Raw genomic sequence first — 25,829 nt, 5'->3', positions numbered from 1 at the left:
ACTGCGTGAAGGTGTCAAACCTTAACGCTGCAGAACCTTACACCAGAAAAGCCCAGGTGGAACCAAAAGTAAGGGGCAAAGAGCACAAACTGAAACATGGGAAGTTCCATCTGAATATGAGGGGAACTTCTTTACTGTGAGGGTGCCAGAGCCCTGGCACAGGCTGCCCAGGGAGGGTGGGGAGTCTCCTTCTCTGGAGATATTCAAAACCCACCTGGACGTGACCCTGTGCAACGTGCTCTGGGTGACCCTGCTGTGGCAGGGGGTTGGACTAGATGATCTCCAGAGGTCCCTTCCAACCCCAACCAGTCTGTGATTCTGTAAGCACAATTTTGCACAGACATAGGGACTGTTTGCGTGTTGTATCTGTGCAGCACCCACCACCAAGACACCCTGCTCCTGGAATGAGACTCCAGCACCTCCGCAACGCAGGAACGACGCAGAAACCACAGGTTGAAAAAAACCCACCATCCAAGACCCATCTCAAGTGCAGAGGTTTTATTGACAGGCTGTCCGGGGCTGTGGGATTGAGCTCACGGAGTTTTCTCCTCACTTCAGCACCAAGTCCTTGGATCTGCTCCGTGAGCACCCAGCAAGCACCCGCTGCTCCAAGCAGCTGCCCAGCAGAGGCAGCCAGAACGTGCACCCAGCGCTGCTCTGGGTGAAGCTCTGGTTCCTTTTTCTGTCTGCCTCACATCTGTCCTCTCGGAAGGCGTCATCAGTGATCTGGTCCCACGAGCCCGCTTCTTCTGGTGCCTCACGCCAAGTCCACCACCGAGAAGCCGTTTTCTGTAGATGAGTCACAAACCACACTGGAGACAGTCCCTTTGTGGTGTTACTCTACACCCTCTCCCTCTCCTCCAGAGCTCTACCAGCTGCCAGGGGACAGATACTGTGGTCAAAGATCTCACGATGGAAAACTCTGTGAAGAGATTTAAAAAAACATAAGAGATATTTGAGCGACCTGGTTTTGTTTAAGCGCTGGACCCACGTGTTGCATCAGCATAAATATGCAAAAGATTTTTTTCAGGCATAACTGCTCCATCAACCAACCAAAAACTGACCTAACCAACGCAGAGAGGTGCCAAGTGCCACCTCTAGAGACTGGTTTTGGGGACAGGGCTGCCCAGCAGAGCACACAGTGCTAAAAGCAGCAGTGGGCGTGTTATTTTTATTACTTTGGTGCCTCAAAACTCCAGTTTTGAGATCCCACTGTGGAAGCAGAAGCCAGCGTGCAGCTCCAGGATGGTCCTGCTGAAGGCTGGCACCTGGCAGAGCGCTGGGTGCCAGGACAAAGCAGCTCCTTTGTGTGAGCATGGTTCTGCTCAGCTGTTTCGCAGGGACCCTGATGGTATTTCACAGTTTAGAGCTTCACCCCTGGAAATCTCACACACACCAAGTAAACAGCAGCTCTGTGAATCCCTGGCAGCCTTCGCCGCGCCGGTTAAATGAACCTACCGTCCGTTTCCTGTGGATGCTCACGATGTGAATGTCTTCGCTGCGGTACTCCTCGTCGTGCTTATCCAGGGGGATTTTTTCCAGCTCAAAGTCCACCTGAAGCAGCTGTTATCAGAGAACACACAAAACAATTCAAATGACACCGACTGCCCTTTTGAACTAAGCATGTGCAGTTACACAGGTCCCCCGAGGTACCCACACGAGGGCAAGAAGCCTCAGGAGGCTGGAACCACCACGTGCAAGCTATTTTCCCCACCCCGTGCAGCACATTTTAACTACTCCAGTGCCAACTCAAAGCTACAGACATCTCACAGAATCAATGAGGTTGGAAGAGCCCTCTGGGATCATCGAGTCCAACCATTGCCCTGACACCACCATGTCAACTAGACCATGGCGCTAAGTGCCATGTCCAGTCTTGTCTTAAACCCATCCAGAGATGGTGACTCCACCACCTCCCTGGGCAGCCCCTTCCAATGGCTAATGACCCTTGCTGAGAAGAAATGCTTCCTAATGTCCAACCTGAACCTCCCCTGGTGAAGCTTGAGGCTGTGTCCTCTTGTCCTAGCGCTGGTTGCCTGGGAGAAGAGGCCGACTCCCACTGCACTACAACCTCCCTTCAGGCAGTTGTAGACTGCACTAAGGTCACCTCTGAGCCTCCTCTTCTCCAGGCTAAACACCCCCAGCTCCCTCAGCCGTTCCTCGTAGGTCAGACCCTCCAGACCCTTCACCAGCTTGGTCGCCCTCCTCTGGGCTCGCTCCAACACCTCAACATCTTTCTTGAAACCTCACAACATTTAAGACCAATCTAAAAGCTTGCGACATTGGAACAGGCTGCTCAGGGCAGTGGTGGAGTCCCCATCCCTGGAGGGATTTAAAAGCCGTGTAGATGTGGTGCTGAGGGACATGGTTAGTGGTGGGCTTGGCAGTGCTGGGTTAAGGGTTGGACTCGATGATCTTAAAGGTCCTTTCCAACCAAAACGATTCTGTGATAAAACATTTTGCTTCCTCCCATCTCCAAAGCTCTACGCCAAACCACAGCACCCGCCTCTGTCTGCCAACCTGCTCAACTGGAGGGGAGGAGGGGAAAAAAGGCTCAAAAACCCCAGCAGAGACTCTGCTGAGCACGTTGCAGATTAACTTGGCTGAACCCTGGCAAGCCAAGGAAGGAAATAAATTACAAGAAAGCCGAAATCATCCCGGAACACCTACACCTCCTGTGTTTATTGTGGGCGCGGCACCTCATCAGAGCTGATCTCAATTAGAGCAACCCTCCTCACAGCCAGGTCCCCACAAGAGTTCGAGGCAGGGCTAATTATCAAAGAGGTGCTTTTATTAACACATACAAATCACCCTTCCCCTTTTTTGTAATATTATTATGACGTACAATCCAGTACTCCTGCACACGGGTGGCTTTGCAGCAGGCTCCACAGGTGCTGAGCTAAACCCTGCACCGACCCTCATCCCCACAGCCTCAGGAGGGGTTCAGCTGTTACCTGTGTTCCTTTTTACCTGCACAGAAGATACAAGTGGACCACTTAATTACATCACCTACTAATGCTCTACGAGTAGAGGGGGAAGATTTTTGCAAGAGCAGCTGTATCACTTAGCAGAGTCTGGAAAACTTGACCCGTATTTTCCCTCTGCTCTCAATGGAAGATGCTAAAAGGAAATAAATTTTCACCAGACTTTTAATCCTCCCAATAACCTCTGGTAACATCAAGACAAGCACTGCAGAAAGAAGAGCACCTCTGCTCTGGAGACAGGCTGAGAGAGTTGGGGCTGTTCAGCCTGGAGAAGAGAAGGCTCCGGGGAGACCTTCTAGCACCTTCCAGTACCTGAAGGGGCTACAGGAAAGCGGGAGAGGGGCTTTTTACAAGGGCATGGAGTGACAGGACGAGGGGGAACGGTTTTAAACTGAAAGAGGGGAGATTTAGATGAGATATTAGGAAGAAATTCTTTGCTGTGAGGGTGGTGAGACCCTGGCCCAGGTTGCCCAGAGAAGCTGTGGCTGCCCCCTCCCTGGCAGTGCTCAAGGCCAGGTTGGATGGGGCTGGGAGCAACCTGGTCTGGGGGAAGGTGTCCCTGCCCATGGCAGGGGGTTGGAACTGGATGGTCTTTAAGGTCCCTTCCAACCCAAACTGTTCTGTGATTCTAATTCACTCGCTCCTACAGAAATGATTGGCTTGATCTAAAGACAAACGTGCTTCTCCTGCTACAAACTCCACTTGGCGCCGTCAACCTGAATTTGTACGTGTAGCAACTGCCACTGATGTTCAGCTGATGCAACACAAAGACCTCCTACATCCAAGCGATTTTCCTAGTGTTCAAAAAGCACGTGTTAAAAACACTTACCTCAAAGTATTTCCTCTCAATTTCAGGATTCTTTCCCATAGTCCTCTGTTCGTAACAGCACAAGACGCAGGTATCAGGCCCAGTAAGGTCTTTCAGTGTCTTCAGTAACGGTTCTAACGACTGCCCAAAAGAGGTTAAGCATTTCCCACTTACACTTCAAGTTCATTTTACTGGTACGATAAATGAGAGTACGATACCCTCTAACTAGAGAAAGTCTTCACCCAAGAGAGAACTTGCCAGTTTTGCTTTTCAGGGAGTTATTTTTAGTACTTTATCTAGGACAAAAAAGAACATGGGGGCAAACTGGAAAGCAGAGGAGAAAGTGAGACTGCAGAGAGGAAGAGTTTCACAGACTGACCAAGAAAACTGAACTAGCACCAAAGCCAAAAACATCCCACACTGCTGAGAGGGCACTTCCTAGAGACACACGAGAACAACTATTTCTTGACACATTTCAAAAGCGAGAGTTTTCTCAACCATTCTTGGAACATGGCTCGGATCCAGACCACTACATACAGAAACAGGACCAACACGGAGGGAGCCAATGGAAGGGACTGGTAAGACCACTGAAAGGACACTGGGACACAGGGTTCCTCAGGTCATATCCCTTTTCCTGCAACTTCTGTTAGCTCTCTGTCCCCGTCCTACAGTGCTCCAGCTCAAGACATGGGGCAGACTACAGCAACCACTCAGCTGGAGCACCATTCCTCCTCTCACCTTCCCAAGGGAAGCATGAGGAGAACCCAACAGTGCAGAAGTGGCACTATTCAATTTCATTTACCAATGCATTAAACAGTTCACAACTATCAGTCACAATGTTTTGCTTCACACCTCATTCCTAATGTGAAAGAAAAAAGGGGGGGGCACAAACATTAAGTTTGGGGTTTTTTTAAACATAAAAAAGGCGTTTAGTTAAATCTCAAATGGCCTTGAATCTGCTCAAAATGCCTTTTCCAGCCTTGTTCTACGCATTCCTCTAAACTATGGGGTGGTGCAAGCACAGTATTTATTTAAATACTTCTCATGTTCAACCCACACCCTTCCCAAGGAAGATTCTATATATGTTTTGCAAGGTCCTCATTTACCTCCTCGTAGTAAATGCAATCAGCCATTAGTATGTAATCGGGAGGAGGCTGAAATTCTGTTACATCTTCACCCCTAAAGAGAAGCAAAAAGAGGTAAAAACAAGCTTCAGTGATAATATAACACACACTAATGGACTCAGCATAAAGTTAATATTAATTTCTTGTACTGAGCCTCCCTCTTACAGCAGCGTTTCCAACTACACCTGGCAATTTAACACAGCAAGAGCGGACGCCCCGTTAAAGCCGAACGGAAACATTAAAGGATCATACAAACCATTTCAGTACCTTGGCTCGGACTGACCCTGTCACCAGGTGTTTGTTGTTCTCTATATTAACCAGCAGCAGCTCCTGCAGCTCCTCCAGGTCGGTGACCGTCACGTTCGCCCTGTAACACACACGGGGTCGGGGTTACGGCCAAACCCACCGGCCCCTCGCGCGCACAACACACGAATTTAAAGGATTTTATATAGATAGGACAACAAAGCGGGGTCAGAGGTGGAGAAAGAGGCGGGGGGGGCTGCCCCGTCCCCGCTTCGCCCTCGCCCCGGCCCCCCGCCGCCGCTCACCCCAGCGTAGCCGCCATGATGCCGACGGCGCCGGTCCCGGCGCCCAGCTCGAGGACGTGGCGGCGGGCGAGGGGGCAAGCGCCGGTCTCCAGGAACTTGGCGAGCACCAGCGCGGCGTCCCACACCACGCAGCCCACGCCGCCCGCCGCCCGCTGCTCCAGCCGCAGCGCCGACCCACCCCGCCGCTCCAGCCGCCGCACGAAACCCGCCATGGCCGCGGCACGGAGCCGGCGCGGCCCCGCCTCCCGCCGCCGCGGGGAGAGGAAATGGCGGCGGCCCGGAGCTACCGGCTCGCCGCGGGGCGCTGAGGGGCTCGGGGCTGCCCCGCCGCGCTCGGTGTAGGCGGGGGAACAGGAGGCTGAGGGGAGACCTGGTCGCTCTCTACAACTGCCTGAAAGGAGGGTGGAGCGAGGGGGGGTCGGTCTCTTCTCCCGGGTAACAAGTGATGGGACGAGAGGAAACGGCTTCAAGTTGTGCCAGGGGAGGTTTAGACTGGAGATCAGGGACAATTTCTTCACCGAAAGGGTTGTCAAGCACTGGAACAGGCTGCCCAGGGTAGTGGTGGAGTCACCAACCCTGGGGGGATTTAAAAGATGAGTAGATGTGGTGCTGAGGGACATGGGTTAGTGGTGGGCTTGGCAGGGCTGGGTTAACGGTTGGACTCGATGATCATAGAATCACAGGATGGTTTGGGTTGGAAGGGACCTTAAAGACCATCCAGTTCCAACCCCCTGCCACGGGCAGGGACACCTTCCACCAGACCAGGTTGCTCCAAGCCCCATCTAGCCTGGCCTTGAACACTGCCAGGGAGGGGGCAGCCACAGCTTCTCTGGGCAACCTGGGCCAGGGTCTCACCACCCTCACAGCAAAGAATTTCTTCCTCATATCTCATCTCAATCTCCCCTCTTTCAGTTTAAAACCGTCCCCCCTTGTCCTGTCACTCCATGCCCTTGTCAAAAGCCCCTCTCCCGCTTTTCTGTAGCCCCTTCAGGTACTGGAAGGTGCTAGAAGGTCTCCCCGGAGCCTTCTCTTCTCCAGGCTGAACAGCCCCAATTCTCTCAGCCTGTCTCCAGAGCAGAGGTGCTCCAGCCCTCTGAGCATCTCCGTGGCCTCCTCTGGACTCGCTCCAACAGCTCCATGTCCTTCTTCTGTTGGAGGCCCCAGAGCTGGACGCAGCACTGCAGGGGGGTCTCCCGAGAGCGGAGCAGAGGGGCAGAATCCCCTCCCTCGCCCTGCTGGCCACGCTGCTGGGGATGCAGCCCAGGACACCGTTGGCTCTGGGCTGCAAGCGCACGTTGCCGGCTCATGGTGAGCTTCTCGTCAACCATCACCCCCAAGTCCTTCTCAGGGCTGCTCTCAATCCATTCTCCGCCCAGCCTGGTTTTGTGCTTGGGATTGCCCCAACCCACATGCAGGACCTTGCACTTGGCCTTGTTGAATTTCATGATCTTAAAGGTCCTTTCCAAGCAAAACGATTCTGTGATTCTGTATATCGATGCCACCATCCCTCTGCCCTCACGGGCAGCAGCGCCTCAGCCCCAGCCGCTCCCCTGCTGTAGCACGAACGCCCTCAGTAGCTGTCCCACAAAAACTGCTCCTAACCCCTCCAGACCAACTCTCCTCTAAGCTGGCTGTGAATTACATGAAAGCATATTCTGGGCTACCTTTGCTTGACAGAAAAACGTCTGTTTACTTGTTTTTAGTGCTTGCTGGCAGCACAGGAGCGAACGTAAAGCCGCCGCGTTAACGGGCAGGGTTGCTGCAGCAGAGAAGACGAGCAGCCATCGCTCATATGGGTACTGCGGCCTCGTGCGCGCTCGCTGCGCAGTCAGTCTTCCCTCGGAGGTGAGAAACCAACATTGGGAGGCCACATACAGCAGCTTGCCTGGCAGTAAGTCAGACCTTCCTGGTTTAGCTCATCCGTTTCTGCAGAGGTTAAGCAGACATTAAACACCAGCCAGAAGAAAGACGGCTGTTAAGTTTTCCACGCGTGAACTGTGAATTAATGCACGGGTGATTCAAAATCTGCTTCACAAGTTACTCAGTGCAGCCTGTAAGCACTGTGGACACACAGTCCCACTTAAAGCCACAAGATCGCTAGAAATCATGGGGTTGTAGACCCTCATCCAACATTTAAACTTACAAAAAGGTTTTAAAAAAGCAGCTGAATAGGAGTTGACTGTGCGTCAACATTTTTAAGTGTAAAGGCTTTTGATTTGTTTCCTTCGACATGTGGAAGAAAGTTTTTATTACTTTATTTCCTCCCTTCCCCAGGGAGGAGTTACTGCATTTGCTAGGGATTCTGAATGGTATATTCAGACTTGTGGTGTATTTCTGAAAATTGGAGTAAATCTGGAAAAAGGAAACAAAAGATAGTTCTTTTTTTTCCCCCCTTTTTGTTTTTTATCTGCTATAGCCAAGTCATAGCACCCAAAGAAGTTATTCCAGCTCCAGAGTAGGAGAAATGCTAAAACGCAGTAACTCAAAATAGGATCACAGAAAACAACTAGAAAGATGTTTCTTTTGCTGTTAGCTGCCTTCACGTTCTGTTTATCTGCACTTTTCTAGGGAACTGCCTTTTCCCACACAAGCCAACTTCAAACCCAGCAATTTCACATTTTTTCCCCTCTAGCATTTTTTTTCTCTCTTTTTATCTATCCCTCTAATTATGAAGTAACTGAAATGTTAATTTATTGCTATCTTGGCCTTCCCTCGAACCGCACTGGTGGGAATCTGCCTGCCTTCGACCACTTCCACGGCCAAACAGTTACTTTGGGAACGTGTGTTGCTGCACCCGCCGTACTTCGTGCTGCTGGCATTGCTGCTGCCGCCCTGCCTTGGAATGTTGCTTTGGTTTTGTATGTTCCAGCTCCTGTTACGCGTGGAGCACGGTTTAATTGTGAGTTATCCATAAGCCAGGCCCCTTTTCTGAATCACGCTGTGATTTTTGTAGTTCAGGTTAGCTCCAGAACCAGCCCTGTAAAGGTCAGTCATGTTTCACGCATGGGAAATACGGCTAGAAATGCTGTTAGCTGCTGCCTTCTTACAAGTATCTCATGTTTTCACATTATTGCTCCTGTTGGGAGATCTAATATCAGAGGTTTCTGCTCTCCACTCCCCTCATCCTCCTGGAGCTTTACTGTCCCAGCACTGCTATTGATCAGTTGTGGGTGGTGATGCTTTAAGCCCAGCCTGTAAAAAAAACACAGGATCTTTTTTTCCATATCCAGTTCTGAGCACAACCACATACAGCACAGCTGAAGGGCATGGGGCAAGAAGAGGTGAGCGGCTGAGGAAGGCAGCGGGCTTGGGGAGCACTTAATAGGACCTGCCACCACCAAAATAGCAACGTGGACTCGCAGGCTCCTGTCTGTCCCATGGGTCCCTGGCAGAGGACGGGTCCCGAGGGCTCACCAGGAAGGACAGTCACCTCCTTTGCTGCCCAGGACATTGCCAGATGGTGGTGAGAGGCTCTTGCAGGAACGCCTACCTCTGTCTGTGTTAACCTAACGGAGAAGGATAACCTAGGCTAGAGACTTTGTTAACTGCATTGCTATTTTTCCCTAATTTTTCCCTATTTTTCCCATCCTGGGCCCCACTGAAAGTTACTCATTTCTTTTTCTCGGGCTTTAAGTGTGGAATTTACAACTGCTGCCCAAACTCACTCTTTCACAATCAGGTTTAAGAGTTAAGGAAATGTTTCACAGCCCCCCAGGTATTTTTGTAGGCTGTCACTATAAAATGTAAGTTGGAAGCTAGAAGAGGCTGTTTGGAGAATTGCACCCCTGTGCAGCATCATTTCAAGGTTAACTCTAAAAGTTTAAACCCTCCTCAGAGTCCACCAGAAACCAGAACCTCACAAAGGTCTTGATGGAGGGAAGTACCTTTGATACGTACAGAAGCCATCGCTAATCAGCAGATGCTCAGCTAAAAATGATCTGGATTTGCTGAGTCAGGACCAAAATACAAAGCTATGATATATTTTAACATGGGATATGGAAAATGCTTCTGGTCTAAGCACTGGTACAGGAAGGTATAAAGCTGATGTCTATATATCTAAAATTTGGGAGAGGATTTTTTGCCTTTCAACAACACACAATGTAAAAATCTGAAAAAATATTACTCGTCTTTTAATACAAGGAACTAAATAAAAAATTTCACTTTTTCAGCTTATTCTGCAGCTCACTGGAACGGTGAAACCTGACAGCCTGCCCAAAGGATGACCAAAGCCAAGACTAGCAGCGTGGAAAACTGGGGTATCTTGTATTGCCAAAGACTTACTAAATGCCATTCCCAACCTTGGCCTTACAAGGAACACGCACTGCTCAAGCTCTTAAAAATTAAGACTGGGGTGATTTATTAATCTTGTTAAGAACTCTGATACAAAGCACAGTAAAAGGCCACAGACCAGTAAATAAAATGTGGCTTCTGGCCACTTTATAAATGCTGCTACAGTACTACCAGTAAAACAGACTCGCCCTCACACCAGTTCAAACGAGTAGTTCAACTGGCAAAGAAAAGTTCCATTCACTTATCAGTTTAAAAAGTTTAATAAAGCTTTAAGTGTTTGCTGGTTTAAATGCTACCGATTTCCAAAATGGATTCACGATGAAGTTAAGTGAGATCTAAAGAACATTATAAGGTTTGGAAGGCAAGGCTGTTCCTAAGCCAGAGGAAACGCTTCTGACCAGATAAGATTGCAAGAGTAGCAGACTGGATTATAGGCTTCAAGTCACTTAAATTTATACAGGTCATTAGCAATATCTGTAAATATACAATATAAACAATTGTACATACACGGCAAAGAGCTTTGTTCTCCAGTAGACAACTCTTTAGCTTAAGACCTCTTTGCCTACCAAAACAAAAAGGCACATCTGAACAAGATGCATGCTAAGGACTAGGGATCCACTCCAATGTCCGAGGCAGGTCGTCCTTCTCCAGCCTTTCTCCAAATAATCAAGACCAACTGAATATTTTGGTGTTTAGATTTCCACCCTATTTTTCGTCTTCAGCAGCAAATCAATGGCAATTAAGACATGGCATTAAAATATTTGAGAACAGTAGCTGTCACTCAGGAACCTCCGAGCTTACACGAAGTTACAAGGTGAGTGGCCAGAGGTTTAAAATCGGTATCACCGTACATCCTCGTGTTGTGTCATCGTCCCACTGTTCTTTTTTTAAATTAAAGAAAAAAAAAAAAGGCCACTAGTGCTCAAATTTGAAGAAATTCCACAGACGCACCTTTTTTGGCTCAGTGCAATTACACGATGTCAGTTTAAATTCCTTTAGTGTAGTTTACAGTGCAAAAGAGATATTTTGTGTACTGGCATAACCGTCGGCACTGAGGATGTGAAACGAGGCCATGCTGCTGATCACCTGAGGGCAATGCTGTCGAACAGACGCAGGCTAGAGTGTGTGGAGGAGTATTTTTCCAATTCAAACTTTTTTTTTGTTTTGATCAGCAGCACTTTAAGAGCATGATTTGTGAAAGTACTAAAATACACTGCCTTTTTTGAATAAATAAAAAAAAAAAACAAAGGAACTTTACAAATACTATTCCAGTGTCAATGACTACTACGGCTAAGGTCATTGAGGAGTTTCTGCATTTTCTAGCAAAGACAGTCTGTGCAAAGGAGGGTGGGAGAGCTCCCTTTTGTAAGTCTTTGGTGGCAGTTTTGGTAACTGAGGGCTGGAATTGTGCCGGGGCGGGACGGGGGGCGCGGGCGGGTGGACCAGGTTGTTGTGACTCGCGCTGACGGCGCAGCAGCGGCGCAGTACCCTGGGAGAGGGCGTGCTGGGAGGAGTGCCCGGAGAGCTGGGGCCTGTGCTCGCCTCCCTCAACCAGTCGGGATCTCTGTGCAAGCGTCCCACCGGCGGCGGCTGGAGGTTGAGAGGGCAGTTGATAAAGTGTTCGGGCGGCCGGAGAGGTACCGGGGGTGGAGTATCAGGAAGAGGGTCCCGGGGGGGTGGAGGAGGAGGGCTGTGCAGCGGCTGGTCGAAGGGGTTAGTGTAAGCAGGAACACGGGGCTGTATCTTTGGAGGCGGCGGCAGCCGAGGTGGAATTGCTGGAGGATCGTCATCCGACTTCGAACTTCCCTACATTACAGAGAAGACGTTGTAAGAAATGCAGATGTTTAGATAAAGAGTGTATCTTCTGAGAGATGCAGAGTTCTCTTGGTGTCTGCTGGTGGTGCTGTCAGAAACATGACACTGGCATCGCCGTATCTTTGATCTGAGTATGAGCACTATGTTCCTAAAGCACACTGGGAACCTCAAACTTAAAAAGGGCAACTGGAGCACTGCATCTGAAAGTCTTTTAGACTAACAAAGTCCTGCTTGGCTACATGTTCCCTGGTTTATTATCAAAGTTATTCAATATAGGGCAGAAATACCTTAGCACTAGAAGCATCCTGATCCATTTTTTTCCGTGGAGGAAGCGGAGGAGGGTTTTGAGGCTCATCGCTTAGTTTAGGAAAGCTACCCCACGAGCTGAAGAAAGTCTCTGGAGAGAGAAAAGCAGGTATTTTACTGCTTGTGCAACGTGTGAGGAACATATGCTAGAATATTAGAATGCAGATCCTTGTGCTCAACAGCAACATGAACCATTAACTGCAGCTGTATGAATTTCTCATTCATTTCTCTAATCAGATATACTCCTCACCAAGTGGTCTCCTATTCCAGTATCAGAGATGCATCAACAGTTAGCAGGCAACGCTGAAGGACAGAAAAATAAAGTGAACTCCTAGTAAGCACTTAAATAACTTTCTCTGCAACCCTCACTATAGTGCAGAATTTACTTCGTTGACCACAGTGCCTGCAGTTTGCCCACGGGCCTAAGTTACACATTTCTCTCAGAAATGCAGAGCTCTGTATCAATACATTAGGCACCTGTGTTGTCCAGTTTGAGATTTTAATCATATTATGAAAAAATATATGTGCTTGTGTAATAAGGGAGTAAAAAGAGAAGCTGAAGACACAGATGAATACAGGATATTCCTCACAGCCGTGGTACAAAAAGTGCCTCTTCTTTCACAGCAACAGAACAATTATTTTTGCTAAGTGCTAATACGAAATTATCAAGTTGCTTCACATTAGTCACACAAAATACTCATCAAGGACATGCAAAATAGAAGCAAAACCATGCTAGAGCCTGGGGCAAAAAAACAAACCAAACCAAAACCAAACCAGATAGTTTTTAGACTTTACAGACTGCTTTACTTGACACGATCTAAAACCTCTACAAAAAATCCTCTTAGAACCCTAATGAATGCAGCCCGCATTTTCATCCCAGATTTCAGATTTTAATTCCCATTCAGCTCTCCTGAAACCAGGAAAAGCAGAGTTAAATGCAACATGTAACAGAGTTATGGTACTCACTCGACTGTGGCAAACTGACGGGAGCGAAGATGCTGTTGTTACCTGTTAAATGAAAAATTGATTAAAGACTTCCCAGACAGAACAACTGCACTACAGCACATAACATACGCTTGTGAGTGACCTCAAAGACCACCATGATCTCCAAGTTTATCTACTGCTAACGGGAATTAAACTCTCCTGTGTCAAATATTCCTGAACTAGAGATTTTGAGACCTCTGGGATCGAGTCCAACCGTTGCCCTGACACCACCATGGCAACTAGACCAGGGCACTAAGTGCCATGGCCAGGCTTTTCTTAAACACCTCCAGAGATGGGGACTCCACCACCTCCCTGGGCAGCCCCTTCCAATGGCTAATGACCCTTGCTGAGAAGAAATGCTTCCTCATGTCCAACCTGAACCTCCCCTGGTGAAGCTTGAGGCTGTGTCCTCTTGTCCTGTCACTGGTTGCCCGGGAGAAGAGGCCGACTCCCACTGCACTACAACCTCCCTTCAGGTAGTTGTAGACTACAATAAGGTCACCTGAGTAAGTGCATCTGAACTAATAGTGCCATTTTTTGAATCCACACTGCGTTCTGGAGCAATGCCCTGCCCATCCCCACTTCTGGCACTTCAGTTCTCATCTCAAACACACAGACTGGATTCCCTTCAAAGGAAATTAAACCAGAATCACTGTGTTCAGTCCACAGTACCACCCCAGAAACGTGCACTGGTGTGGATGCCTGATCCTCAGCACCATTTCTCTCTACGGATGAGCCCCTGCACGGGAGTGCATCATGGGGACATGTCCCATAACAGATTGCCTCAGCTCCAGTCAGCAAAAAGACTGGAAATGCCCCTTGTTATTTAACTGCTTACAGCAGTTTCCACGCTGCAGTACACGTAACCCTGACACAAGAACTTCATAGTCCACAACTAAATTTTGCAACTATTTTTTTTGAAAAGGCTGGCATACACACCAATACCTTTTGGAAGCCTGGGAGACAGTAACACCAATCATTAAACCATATTGCACATTTACCATAGGAGCTGTTGAGATCGATGTCTAAGAACACACTGAACTCTGAGGAAGCAGACACAGGCGGCGTAGACGGCGTGTTCGGAGAAGTCGGTGCCGATACTGTTGATTCATGCTCTGCCTCAGTGATTCTGCTGAAACTTATCTTACTTGGTTCCTTTTCAAGAGGCAGTGGATGGCTTCTCAAGGTGCCAGAGGTGGAGCCGTGTCTGCCCGTATTGGGCCTTATCCCGGGAGATTTCAGGGGGTACGTTGTTTTTCTAGGCTGAAGAAAGTAAAGCTGGTTAGTACTGCTAATATTTCAGATAGCAAAATGGCCAAGTCTCTTCAAGATGTTTTAAAAAGTACTTATCAAATACACCTCAAAAAGCAGTATAGACTTTTACAATTGACTTGAGGTTCAGTCTGTTGTGTGTGTGCACAGAAAAGTTATGGAGGCAGCTTAATAAATCTTTTTTTCCCAGCTTAATAATTTTAAAATTCTTTTTCCCAGCTATGAAGAATGAAGAGTCAAGTTTCAGATGCATGCCAAGAGGACAACACACAGGGAAAAGCAAGTCATAACCCTGGGAGAGAGAGTTATTTCAAGAGAAGAGCAGAAGAGCCTCGTAAGACCATAAGACATGCTCTGTGCTTATACCACAGGAGGTCACCAGGCCCCTGCACGCATCCAAGATCAAGGACACACTCGGACGCATGTTGTCTACGTCCTCTGGGTTAGTCAGGACAAAATTCTTACACGTGTGTCACTGGTGTGAACGAAACAAGCCTCGTTGGACTCGGGTGTAGCACAGAACAAAGCAGGTTCTTTGAAGAGGAATTCAGTTCCCATCCTACGGTGGGAGGCACGACAACACCATTACAGCACCCAGAGCTGGACACTCCAATCCGAATGTCTAGTTTGGAAATCATGAACTGTGAAGAACTCATGCCCAGCTGACTGAGACTGGCAGCATGGATATCTATTCTTCAGAATATATTTTAGAGAAATTACTGTAAGCAGCATTTTTGCAACAGTAACTTCTGTCGTTTTCTTGGCACATTTGTAATATCATCTTACTCATTCCTCTAACAGAAGATTGCTAAAATGATTTATAGCTCTCCATATTTCAATTAATATTAATATTTTATAAGGCTTCTTGATACTGTGAAGTGAGAAATGTTATTACATATTCTATCAAATGACTATATGGTAAGAAACCCAAATTTAAATGGTAATATTTTAGGCTCTGGGGGAAAAAAATGTTGATTTGAAAAGAAGCCAAAAGTGGTATGTTTTAGTAGCGACAAACATTTGAAATAAAAGTATTTTAAAATCAAGTTTTGCTGGAAAATCATGATACAGAATTCTGAAGGAAATATATATGGCTTATTGAGTGAACTACGTATTCTTTTTCATAGTGGCTAGTGGATTTTAGCTATTTCATTTGCAGGACAAGACTTACAAATCGAGGTGGTTGCTTGCAGTTTCGAGGTTCAATTTCTAAGGACTTGTTGAACAGATAATCTGTAAACTCTTTTTCTGGTATCTTCCCCATAGGATTGAGATTTTCAAAGAATTTCTGAATGAAACAAGCATCAATAATATATAAAATATATAAATTTATATAATATATAGAAAATTTGCAGCACAAATATTGACATCCCGTGAACTTCATGTACTTCTTGGCTTATGAATACTATAAATCTCCTAAGATATGTCCACAGCAATTAAACACAATGCAAATACCATTTTAAACAGCACTATTATTGCCCATTTAATTCTTCATGTAACCAACTTCTTTGTTGCTTCCTGCCTGCTGCTGTTCACTAGCCTTTAGGTTAAAGGCAAGCTATTTTTCTCCAGAAAGCCCTGCTGTTCAGTCAGTATGTCTTATCTGTTCTGGTTTGTTGCTAAAAAATCTGATACCAGGCTGCAAAACCATAAGGGGATGAACAAGACCCAGAACACAGAATCCAAGTAAGCAAATCCCCACCGCTGGCTAGTCCTCTGCTGTGGTACCTTGTTGTCTACCAGCCACTGCTCCCTCCTCTTCTGATGGTCACTGTTCACGCAAGATTAGGTCTAGTACTAGAAGATTAGTTGGCAATCTTTTGTTGTGTGCCATTCTTTTCCCTCTCCTATCCCCAAACCAGATATTTAATGTTTGATTACCCGAATTTCTGGCTCTATCCGTAAACAGTAAGGCTGGTTTTGATACTGCTGAATTTCTCCTGTAATTTCAGCCACTTTTCTCCTCTTACTGAAGTTAATTAATTCTTTCCCTTGTCTTTTAAGGAAGTCAGGATTCCCTTCTTCTGTCTTCAAAATATTTGTTAGGTATATTCCTGATAAAGAGAGAAGAAGTGGTTTTTAAATTTCATTTTCATTCCAAGAGCTGATTTCATTCTTTAATAAAGTCTGAGCATAGGCAGACCATTCCCTTTAATGCTCCAACAATTTATTAGCTGGCAAGAATGAATCAAATCTGTATTTTATATAGGAACAATATATTATTGAAAAAAGATGTTTTAGATCTTGAGTTTAGGAAAAAACATCTTCAGGTCATCGCCATAAACAGATCACCAGTGTGGAGGCAGTGTTAAAAAAAGTGAGGTAATATTCCTACCACCATAATACCAGTAATCTGTATACTAAACTCGAAAAATAGATTGACAATACACACAGTATTAGCCTGTCCTGGTGTTACTTACCAAAGAAAGGCACACAGGGTGGATTGATTGACTTGAGCTTAGCTAGATACTTTTTAAAATGATCTTGACTTAATTCTACTGCTTCATCCAAAACTCTTTTTTTTCTTTCCTGTAGCGCCTAAGTTGTCAAAGAAAAAAAACAGGGATGCAAATCTTTGCAAGAGCATGGTTAGCAAAACCAAGGCAATTCCCTAGCTCTCTTAGCAAAACTTAGGAACTGAAATTCAGATTTGAAAGAACCTCTTTTGTAAATGGTTTGCTCTGGACTACAGCACTATCAGTCCTCAAATCATGAGGCTACTGTAAACAGGCTATTATTTTGTCTATCAACTTACAAGCATAATCCTGGTCTTTAATAAAAATGAAACATTTAATTTTGAATTTAACTTAAAGGCCTTGTGTTGCCTTTCAAAGACATGAAACTCAGAACGTTTTATTCATGCTGCTTTTTCTGTTTTAGTCAAGGGAGGCTTTGCTGCCAAATCCCAGGCATTTCTTTTCCTTGGCAAGTGAAAAATGGAATCACTATGTGTGTAGTAGCCTCTCTTCCTACTGTCCATCTAAACCATTTCAGCAGCTATTTGTTTCTGCCTTTGACAGCCTGAATTTTCTGAGACTCACTCATCCAAGAGGAGTCCTTGTGATCAACTGAAATCCGAGTTTTAGCCATCCCCTCCCCATGCCCTTCTACCACCACAGTTCTTGTGTAGGTAGGAAATGCTGCTGTTGAAGTGTTCCAGTCCAGGCTTCTCAGCCCTGGGATCCTCCTCTTTCATACCCATAAAATGCTGGACTGAAGGAACAGGTTCACTTCAAACAGGTTCATGAACAACAATCCAACGGCCACAGCGTTTCCCCTTTTTTGGGCTGAATACACGTGAGAAAACATCTGCTGAAAAGCTCCACTTCCCCTGGAAAACCCTCCGAGACACCCAGCCCATCTCGTCTGTTTTCTCATAAACAACCTTGAACATTTCACACTTTTTTTTCTTCCATAAAAGCAAGCGTGATATGGATACTATGGATTTCACTCCAGAAGTGTGTGTGACACATTTCTGGATTCTGATTATTTTTTTTTTAAGAGCAATGCCCACGACTTACCTCAAACGTGTGATCCAGTCTGTACACTGACACAGAGTTCATTGCACTGACAATCTCCAAAACACCATTGAAATTATTCAGATCTTGAAAAACTTGCAGGATTTCTATAATCCTGCTCAGCACAGCCACTCGCTCTTCAAAGTTCTCAGTTTCCACGATGCACCTGATCAAAAGACATAACTTGAGAAACACTGAGAAAGAAAACGTGACATTTTGCTAGCTACTAAATTGAATTTTTCCAAGCAAAACCTGTACGGTATGTCCAGGATGCACATCTTGGCGCTCTCTCAAGAATCTCAAGTACAAATTTATGTAATCACACCTTACATATGTTCAAGTTGGGAAGCCAAGAAAGGTTTGGCATATTCTGTAAAATCACAGAATCACAGAATCAATGAGGTTGGAAGAGCCCTCTGGGATCATCGAGTCCAACCATTGCCCTGACACCACCATGGCAACTAGACCATGGCACTAAGTGCCATGTCCAGGCTTTTCTTGAACCCCTCCAGAGATGGGGACTCCACCACCTCCCTGGGCAGCCCCTTCCAATGGCTAATGACCCTTGCTGAGAAGAAATGCTTCCTCATGTCCAACCTGAACCTCCCCTAGTGAAGGTTGAGGCTGTGTCCTCTTGTCCTATCACTAGTTGCCTGGGAGAAGAGGCCGACTCCCACTGCGCTACAACCTCCCTTCAGGTAGTTGTAGACTGCACTAAGGTCACCTCTGAGCCTCCTCTTCTTCAGGCTAAACACCCCCAGCTCCCTCAGCCGTTCCTCGTAGCTCAGACCCTCCAGACCCTTCCCCACCTTGGTCGCCCTCCTCTGGACTCGCTCCAACACCTCAACATCTTTCTTGAAGTGCGGGGCCCAGAATAACAAAGCAAACCCTAAGCAAGATCCAGGATAAGTAGGGTGACTCTCACGCCACTGTATCTCCAGTGGCATTTTAAACTCGCTGGGTGAGGTGTACACAGCCAAGCTGCTACACCCTTCTGACGGTAGCACTGGCCATGTCCTCAGAAGTACTTCATCACCTCACACGAGAAGAGACTAAGAGAAGGGGACAGACACAACAGGGCTTTCATTGGAGACGTAGAAAAGCAGTGTCGAGTCCTGCACTGCCTTCAACCCCCTCTGACGTACTGTAGGGATGTAGGTAGGACCCACGCTGACCAAGTGGACGTAACTGGAAAAAATCTTCTAGTCTCAGGACGAGGAGCATATGCGATGGGCATGGCACGTGCCCTTGAACCAACACCTGAAATTACTCCAGTACCCTACAGCCATCTCAAGATTCAAGGCAACAGAACTCAAACAGCAGAAAAATGTTTCTCTCTGAATTTCAGTAGGAGTTAATGTCACTACGCTGTCACCACCTGTACTTACTTTTCAAACCAGAGAGTAAGATTTGTAGTATGACGAATCATTTTCAATAGATTTGGGGAGTTAATTTCCTTATCTTCTTTCGTCCACACACTACCAACGAGTTCAGAAGGCTGGACTGCCCTGATAACGACAAAGCAAGACGCAGAAGAATGCTCAATCCAAATAATAATTGTATGTTCTGTTTGCATTAAAAATTATTTCTTCCCTTAATCATGACTTGATATTTCACTGTAAAATTTACTTAAAATAACTTTTTGACAAGTATTTGACTAGAGAAGGAAATACATTTTTATCTTAATTGAAATTGGCATTTTTGAATAAGCATTTTCAGGTAAGAAAATTACTAAGGGGGGAAGTTTTTCCTGAAAGCATAAAAAAGCATCTTAAAGACAATTTTTTTTAAAATAGGAAGCTGAAGTGCTTTGAGCAACCTGCTGTAGAAGTGGCCTATTTCAATAGAAAACCCGCTGTCACTGAAGCACGAAAGGATGCTTCACCTTCAAGTTTTGCAAGACCTTCAAAATTTCTACCCAGCAAAACTTAGCTCTCACATCAAGGCTAGCTCTATTTATCACAGGTAACAACAGAGCTAGGAAACAGCGGAGTATTTATGGTACCAGACTGAAAAAATCTTCAGAATTAGATTAGAGGACCTGCTGTACCAGTGCCAGGGGTATATGCAGGTGACACCTGGGCCTTTGCTATGCAGCTATAAAGGAAGGGAGCAGAGACAATCCTGTTCTCTTTTTATCAGCATTTCTTATTAATGTAACACTAAGTTTGCTTTTACCAAGGAGACAATACAAGTTAGTATTATCTACTCATAATATTTTAGTGTCCTTCCTGTACTTATGTTGTCAGAAGTCTGATATGGAGATTAAAAAAACCTTTTTTTTTTGCCTTGCATATTTTGATATCGAACTGATGGCAACAAAACCTCTTTCCATAAACTCTGCAAGTCAAGGGGACGTACTTTGGACTGATTCTATGAATTAGAACTCTTTCTTGCTCAAATAATTTAAGACATGTCTTAGTTCCATCCCTACCTATAAAGGTCAGACTCCAGAAGTGTCAGCTGTCGAGCAATTTCTATGGGGTGCAGAGTCATCAGGTCCAGCGTCTCGCTGTGCCCAACACGCCAAATGTGCCACTCGACGGGGGGAGGTGGGCTCTCAAAGGTGATGTTGTGACTAATGCCATTTGCTTGAGCTTTCTTTCTCTTGATGATTTTAGCAATTGATTCCACCCACTTCTTCATGGATTTTCCTGCAAAACAGAAATCATAAAAAAAAACCCAAACCTTTTTTTAATATCATCTTAACTGACTTTTGATAATTTAATAAAACCAACCTCCCAAAAATTTGTACATGCATGCAAAATTCTGCATTTCTGCATGCAAATTAATTAGGTTTGTAGTTCCCTATTTTTTTTTCTTATGGGTTCTTGCACCTGTATCAGTTGGCAAATACAGACACATGTGAATGAATTTTTGGGTGCTAATACGTGTTTAAGCACACTTACTCTCAGTTTTGGAGTGGAAAAAAAGTGACCCTGTATACTTTGTATTTTACTTTTTCCCCTCAGCTGCAACCACCTCCACTTTCACTGCTAGCTTCATCTGCTTAGAGAACTAAAAAGATAAACAAGCAGCTTCAAGTGAGATGTTTGCAACATGCTGTACTAGTGCACTGCAGAACAAAAAGATTAGAGAAGTACATGTTTACGAGAGCAATCCAGCATGTACAGCACACAAAACAGTGGACACGATGGGAAGTACCTTCAGCAGTTCCAGACAAATACCTTTTAACAGACTAACCAAAGCTGATTTCTTCTCAGCAAGGGTCATTAGCCATTGGAAGGGGCTGCCCAGGGAGGTGGTGGAGTCACCATCTCTGGAGGGGTTTAAGGAAAGCCTGGACAGTGCCATGGTCTAGTTGCCATGGTGGTGTCAGGGCAATGGTTGGGCTCGATGATCCCAGAGGGCTCTTCCAACCTCATTGATTCTGTGATTCTGTGAATTACTCCTCTCTGGTCAGCAATGGTTAGCATGGAGACCTCTGCAAAAGATAAACTGCCGTTCCCTAAGCTTGTCTCAGAATTATACTGCCCAATGTAGGTCTGGCAATCTGGAAAGTAAAGTCTAGAATTGCCAGGATAATGATTAACATTGACATGCCAACACTGTTGGCCTCCACATAGGCTGCCAAAAAAAAATCTGCTAGTTCATAAGGGACTGCTCCAGAGGAAGCGATACCAAACAGGTCAAGGATCCTCTCCTAAAAGGATAAAGATTTTCAGCTGGAACTTTCAATAAATGGGAATGAACTGGTGTCAGTAACCAACAGGGAAGGAATTCTCTACAAATACAACACAGGGAGGAGGAAGGAGACAGTCTGAATTACAGAGTCAGGCAAGGATGAACATCACTGTCCAGAAGTAAACACACATAAGGTAAATACCATAATGCTTGAAGTAATTTTTGGGAGCTGTTTAGGCTCCAGGCCAAAGCTTGCTCATGTAAAGGAGAGTCTCATAAACAGCTCAATTAAAGGCATTACAATTACTCATGCATGTAAAGATATTCTCATGCCTGAAACTTGTCAGGATTAGACCAGCAGGTTGTACCAAAATGTGGAACAACAGGACCCCCAATGACCATACCTCTTACACTGGAAATGAACGTCTCCAATCTCTCCAGTAACTCCAGATCTCTTTCGAAATCGTAAAAATGGTGCTCTACCCAGTGCCGAAACACATTCAATATTCTGAGGAAGGAGAGAGAAAATAAAATATTATGTTTGTTTTTAAGGACTTCCAAGGCTTATCCCACGTAAGCACTAAATGAAACACAACTCTACAAAAGCTGAGTTACACATTTGTGTCGTTGACGACTATCAAAATGCATATGGACAAAGGGGCACGACAAAGACTAAGCACAGCACCAAGGACCACAGAACTCCCCAGGTATTTGAAACCTAATTTTCCAGTCTTGGTAAGAAACAAATTAGTAATTGTTTCTTTCCTATATACAAATTTTGGCTTAGAAGTTGCTGCAAGTTACTGCCCTACTTTTACAACCTTTTAATTACACAGATGGTTGTATTAGATCCAGTACTTCAAGGATAACACTAAACTTTCTCTTGATTTTTCTCTACACTTTCTTAAACACACCACTAATAAACAAGCCTCTAAAACTGAGCCACAGCTGCTCTTCTGCCTTCTACTCTTAGGAGGTATCAGAATAAAAATCTGTTTTGCCTCTTCTGCAGGTAAACAAGTTGAGCTCGTACCTCAAAATTCTGATTTATCGGGGTGCACCCATCACCTTACCTGAAGAGTGAGCAAGATTCTCCTGTATCAACCAGTACAACAGATTTTCCCTGTGCCAATTCAACAGGTGGGACAGGATGATGGGGTTGATGGAGAGCCCACGGCCCCAGGACTCAGAGGAGGACATGGTTACAGTGAGATGGGGTTACTCCTGCTCCATTGCCTGTAGAGTGTATGCAGAGTGCTGCTGAACTCCCCTGCTCTTTGCAGCTCAGGCTATTAAGGTAAAGCAGTGCTAATTGGAGAAGAGGAGGCTCAGAGGTGACCTTAGTGCAGTCTACAACTACCTGAAGGGAGGTTGTAGCGCAGTGGGAGTCGGCCTCTACTCCCAGGCAACCAGCGCTAGGACAAGAGGACACAGCCTCAAGCTTGGCCAGGGTAGGTTCAGCTTGGACATTAGGAAGCATTTCTTCTCAGCAAGGGTCATTAGCCATTGGAAGGGGCTGCCCAGGGAGGTGGTGGAGTCACCATTTCTGGAGGGGTTTAAGAAAAGCCTGGACATGGCACTTAGTGCCATGGTCTAGTTGCCATGGTGGTGTCAGGGCAATGGTTGGACTCGATGATCCCAGAGGGCTCTTCCAACCTGACTGATTCTGTGATTCTGTAATTGTGTACCAGACTACTGTTTTCAGTGGCTCATCCCTGTAATCGGGGGCAAGAACATCTGAGAGGGACAGGGCAGACAACTGATTGTAATCTGCCAGTCTGTTGTGAGTCAGAGCACCAGAGAATTTGGCTGGTTTAGCTTAGTCAATTGAAGGGTGCTCTGCGTGAATATACAGAGAATTAAATAGTTCTCCTCTTCCCAGTGTGTAACTTAAAGAATAAGGTTTATCACATGAAAGAATGGCTACCCAAACAGATCATTGAGGCTGGAAATTAATGACAGCTTCTAACCATCCAAGGAGTGATGTTTTGAAACAAGTTCCTAATAACAGTAATACAGGATCTTATCTAATCAGTCTTTGCCTTTGAGGTACCACGGTAAGAATACCAAAAAAGCAAGAAAGATGGCCTGGTTCTGCTGACTGCACTTCCAGTTTAGCACCTCCTCTTTCTCATGACCTCACATGCATTTAACCATAGAAACATCACGGTCTCCATGCCTGTGCACTGCACACCATGCCTACAGCATTTCCTACAAGATGGGGAGTAAGTGCTGGGGAAGGAAGGAAGGGAGGGAGGGAGGGATGAGCATCTTCACATTCTCCACCTCCTTCCCAAATCTCCAATCTCTGAAGTCAATGAGGTCAATGCTATTAATTGACAAAGTGCTGGGCATATCAACCTAACAGCTCAAATTCAGGCACTCATATTCAACTGCAACACAGTTAAGAGTTTCAAGCTACTAGAAACACGTAGTATCTCCTAAAGTCAACGATTAACTATAAGCCACAGAAGGGTGTGTGATAAATAGCAGCTTTAAACCACATCTCTCATGGAGCAGGCACCTATAAATGGACTCAACTTACCAACCACAGCATAAATTAGACAGTGAAGGGCAGCTGTCACGGTAAGAGGTATCCTAATCTCTCAAACAAGGAAAGAAACAGAAACTAAAGCCAAAGACTCTGGAAACTTTGGAATGGGGCACAGGTTTCAAACAGCTCAAACGTAACATATGAAGGCAAAAGTGCTAAACTGATTTTGAAAATTAATAGCATGAAACATGGTTAATTGCTGCCTCAAACTTTTCTACAGGTTCCAGTTCATCAGTAACCCATTCTGTGTGAGTCTCTGTGAAGGGGCTCTACAGGCAGCTCTGTGGATGGATGGAGAAACAGCTACCAGAAAACAGCAGGCTGAAGCCAGGAAAAGTATGTGCTGAAAGGCAGCGTGTGAAGCTCTCCCAGGAACTGATAACTCTGGAGACTAGTGGCCCCGCTGAACCCACAGGAGCTGATAAACTGAGAACACCAAGGGCCTGACAGATTTGTACAAGGCCACGAGCACACACAAGTGTGAAGGTTACACCGAGGTTGTATAACTTGGACTACATCCAAGAAGGTGGTGGCAGCTGTAACGATGAACAGTGCAGTATTACATACATATTTATGTTTTTTTAATATATATTCACACAGGTATCTGATGAAAATGAGACTCCTAAGTGACTTTCTGAACACCTGCCTTGACAGTACTGGCATGTCAGTATGACCCTTCACTTTGAGTAAACTGCTGTTGCTCCACACAGGTAACTATGCATGACTGTGTGGTAACACAATAACTGAGGGTACTGTGTGTATAGTTATCTGCCATTAATAGTAACATCTTGATGCTACTAATAAAAACAGCTTAACGAATAAAAGTTGTTGTAGCAAATATTGGTTGTGCTCTGTGTCTCCTCCTGACTTGATCCCCTTCCAGGGAAACAATTAGCCTCATTCATGCTAGAGACGCTTAATTGTTCCCCAAGTTAGCTTGGTCAGCAAGACCTTGAAGATTCACTGCAGCCCGTTGCAATGTGCAGTACAGACAAGAGTCTCCCTGTCTGTGTGCAAACACATCAACGGGGCTGGGAAAGGGAGTAAAATACCAGCAGGACTGAAAAAAATGGCAACAGAGAAACTATCCTCACAGAGCCTGTTAACAAGGAATCCATTCACAAGGCAGTCAGAAACACTTTCAGTTGTACATCTCTCACCCACACCCGCTTTACATAGCAGCCATACAGCGTTCTTGTGGGTGGTGATCACAGCTGTGAGCGGCAGGGAACCAAAGCACAGTTGCAACAACAACAGAAGTCAGGATGACTAATCAGAACATGGTCTGGGATAGTAGTCTGGTTGCAGGCAGCTATAAGTCCCTACTTGACAGCACAGCAGTCTCCAAAAGAGATTACTGGCTCCAGGATCACCATATAATCAGTGCACTAAAATCTGGCTTTAACAGAACAAATTTAAAAGCAAATAAACCTGAGTTGTACTGGCTGGACGTATTCCTTGCGAAATCGCTTGAGGTCTGCGCTGATGGGCTGCTCCCCTTTCTCGATGGCCAGCCTGTCTGCTTCCGTAGGCTCAGGCTCTGGGATTTCAAACCTATGAATAAAAGCACCAAAAAAACGATGGCAATTAAGATAAAACACAAACCCTTGGTGCAGGACACGAAGAGTAATTGCATTTAAAAAAAATTCAGTGGGGTGAAACTCCAGCACTTATCTAATATCCAGTTTGCCTGGAATTCCCTCCTCCCCTGGCTATGTACTGCTAACACACCCAGCCCTCGTCCTGATAATTCACTGTTTCTCTGGTCATCACAAGATGTCTAGACTAGGATATAAGGTTTTTAACTACCTGCTAGCTTGATTAAGTGAAGATTAGGGGAAAGCTTAAGAGCGGCTTTATCACACTGTATCAAAATGCTGTTTACATTAAGAGTCTGTGCCTTTCAAACCAACTGCTTAGAACATTTCCCTTCTGATTTGCATCTCAGGCACACTCAAATACATTCTTCTGATCAAGCTAAGCA

General features: G+C 45.7%; 2 protein-coding genes across 2 annotated transcripts in view; both read right to left on the bottom strand.

Moving 5' to 3' along the window:
* Positions 1-483: 483 nt before the first annotated feature.
* Positions 484-5,673, bottom strand: VCPKMT (valosin containing protein lysine methyltransferase). The gene is made up of 6 exons (XM_068416689.1): positions 5,462-5,673; positions 5,170-5,280; positions 4,896-4,968; positions 3,811-3,930; positions 1,459-1,563; positions 484-922 (listed from the first exon to the last, which is right to left on the bottom strand). Exons 1-6 carry the CDS (start codon positions 5,671-5,673, stop codon positions 908-910), a joined length of 636 nt encoding a protein of 211 aa, XP_068272790.1. The 3' UTR covers positions 484-907.
* A 4,121-nt stretch (positions 5,674-9,794) lies between these two features.
* The window catches only part of SOS2 (SOS Ras/Rho guanine nucleotide exchange factor 2), a 56,192-nt gene continuing 40,157 nt past the window's right edge, over positions 9,795-25,829 (bottom strand). The window contains exons 12-23 of the mRNA XM_068416611.1: positions 25,277-25,399; positions 21,696-21,799; positions 20,081-20,300; positions 19,035-19,154; positions 17,650-17,812; positions 16,549-16,666; positions 16,010-16,182; positions 15,300-15,416; positions 13,858-14,119; positions 12,839-12,880; positions 11,854-11,963; positions 9,795-11,557 (exon numbers count right to left, since the gene is read on the bottom strand). Coding sequence (XP_068272712.1) covers positions 11,048-11,557; positions 11,854-11,963; positions 12,839-12,880; positions 13,858-14,119; positions 15,300-15,416; positions 16,010-16,182; positions 16,549-16,666; positions 17,650-17,812; positions 19,035-19,154; positions 20,081-20,300; positions 21,696-21,799; positions 25,277-25,399 — 2,062 coding nt within the window. The 3' untranslated portion in view covers positions 9,795-11,047. The remainder of the gene's footprint in view (positions 11,558-11,853; positions 11,964-12,838; positions 12,881-13,857; positions 14,120-15,299; positions 15,417-16,009; positions 16,183-16,548; positions 16,667-17,649; positions 17,813-19,034; positions 19,155-20,080; positions 20,301-21,695; positions 21,800-25,276; positions 25,400-25,829) is intronic.

This window comes from Nyctibius grandis, chromosome 20 (assembly GCF_013368605.1).
Source record: "Nyctibius grandis isolate bNycGra1 chromosome 20, bNycGra1.pri, whole genome shotgun sequence".
Taxonomy (NCBI): domain Eukaryota; kingdom Metazoa; phylum Chordata; class Aves; order Nyctibiiformes; family Nyctibiidae; genus Nyctibius; species Nyctibius grandis.
This window is presented reverse-complemented; position numbering and strand designations above follow the sequence as displayed.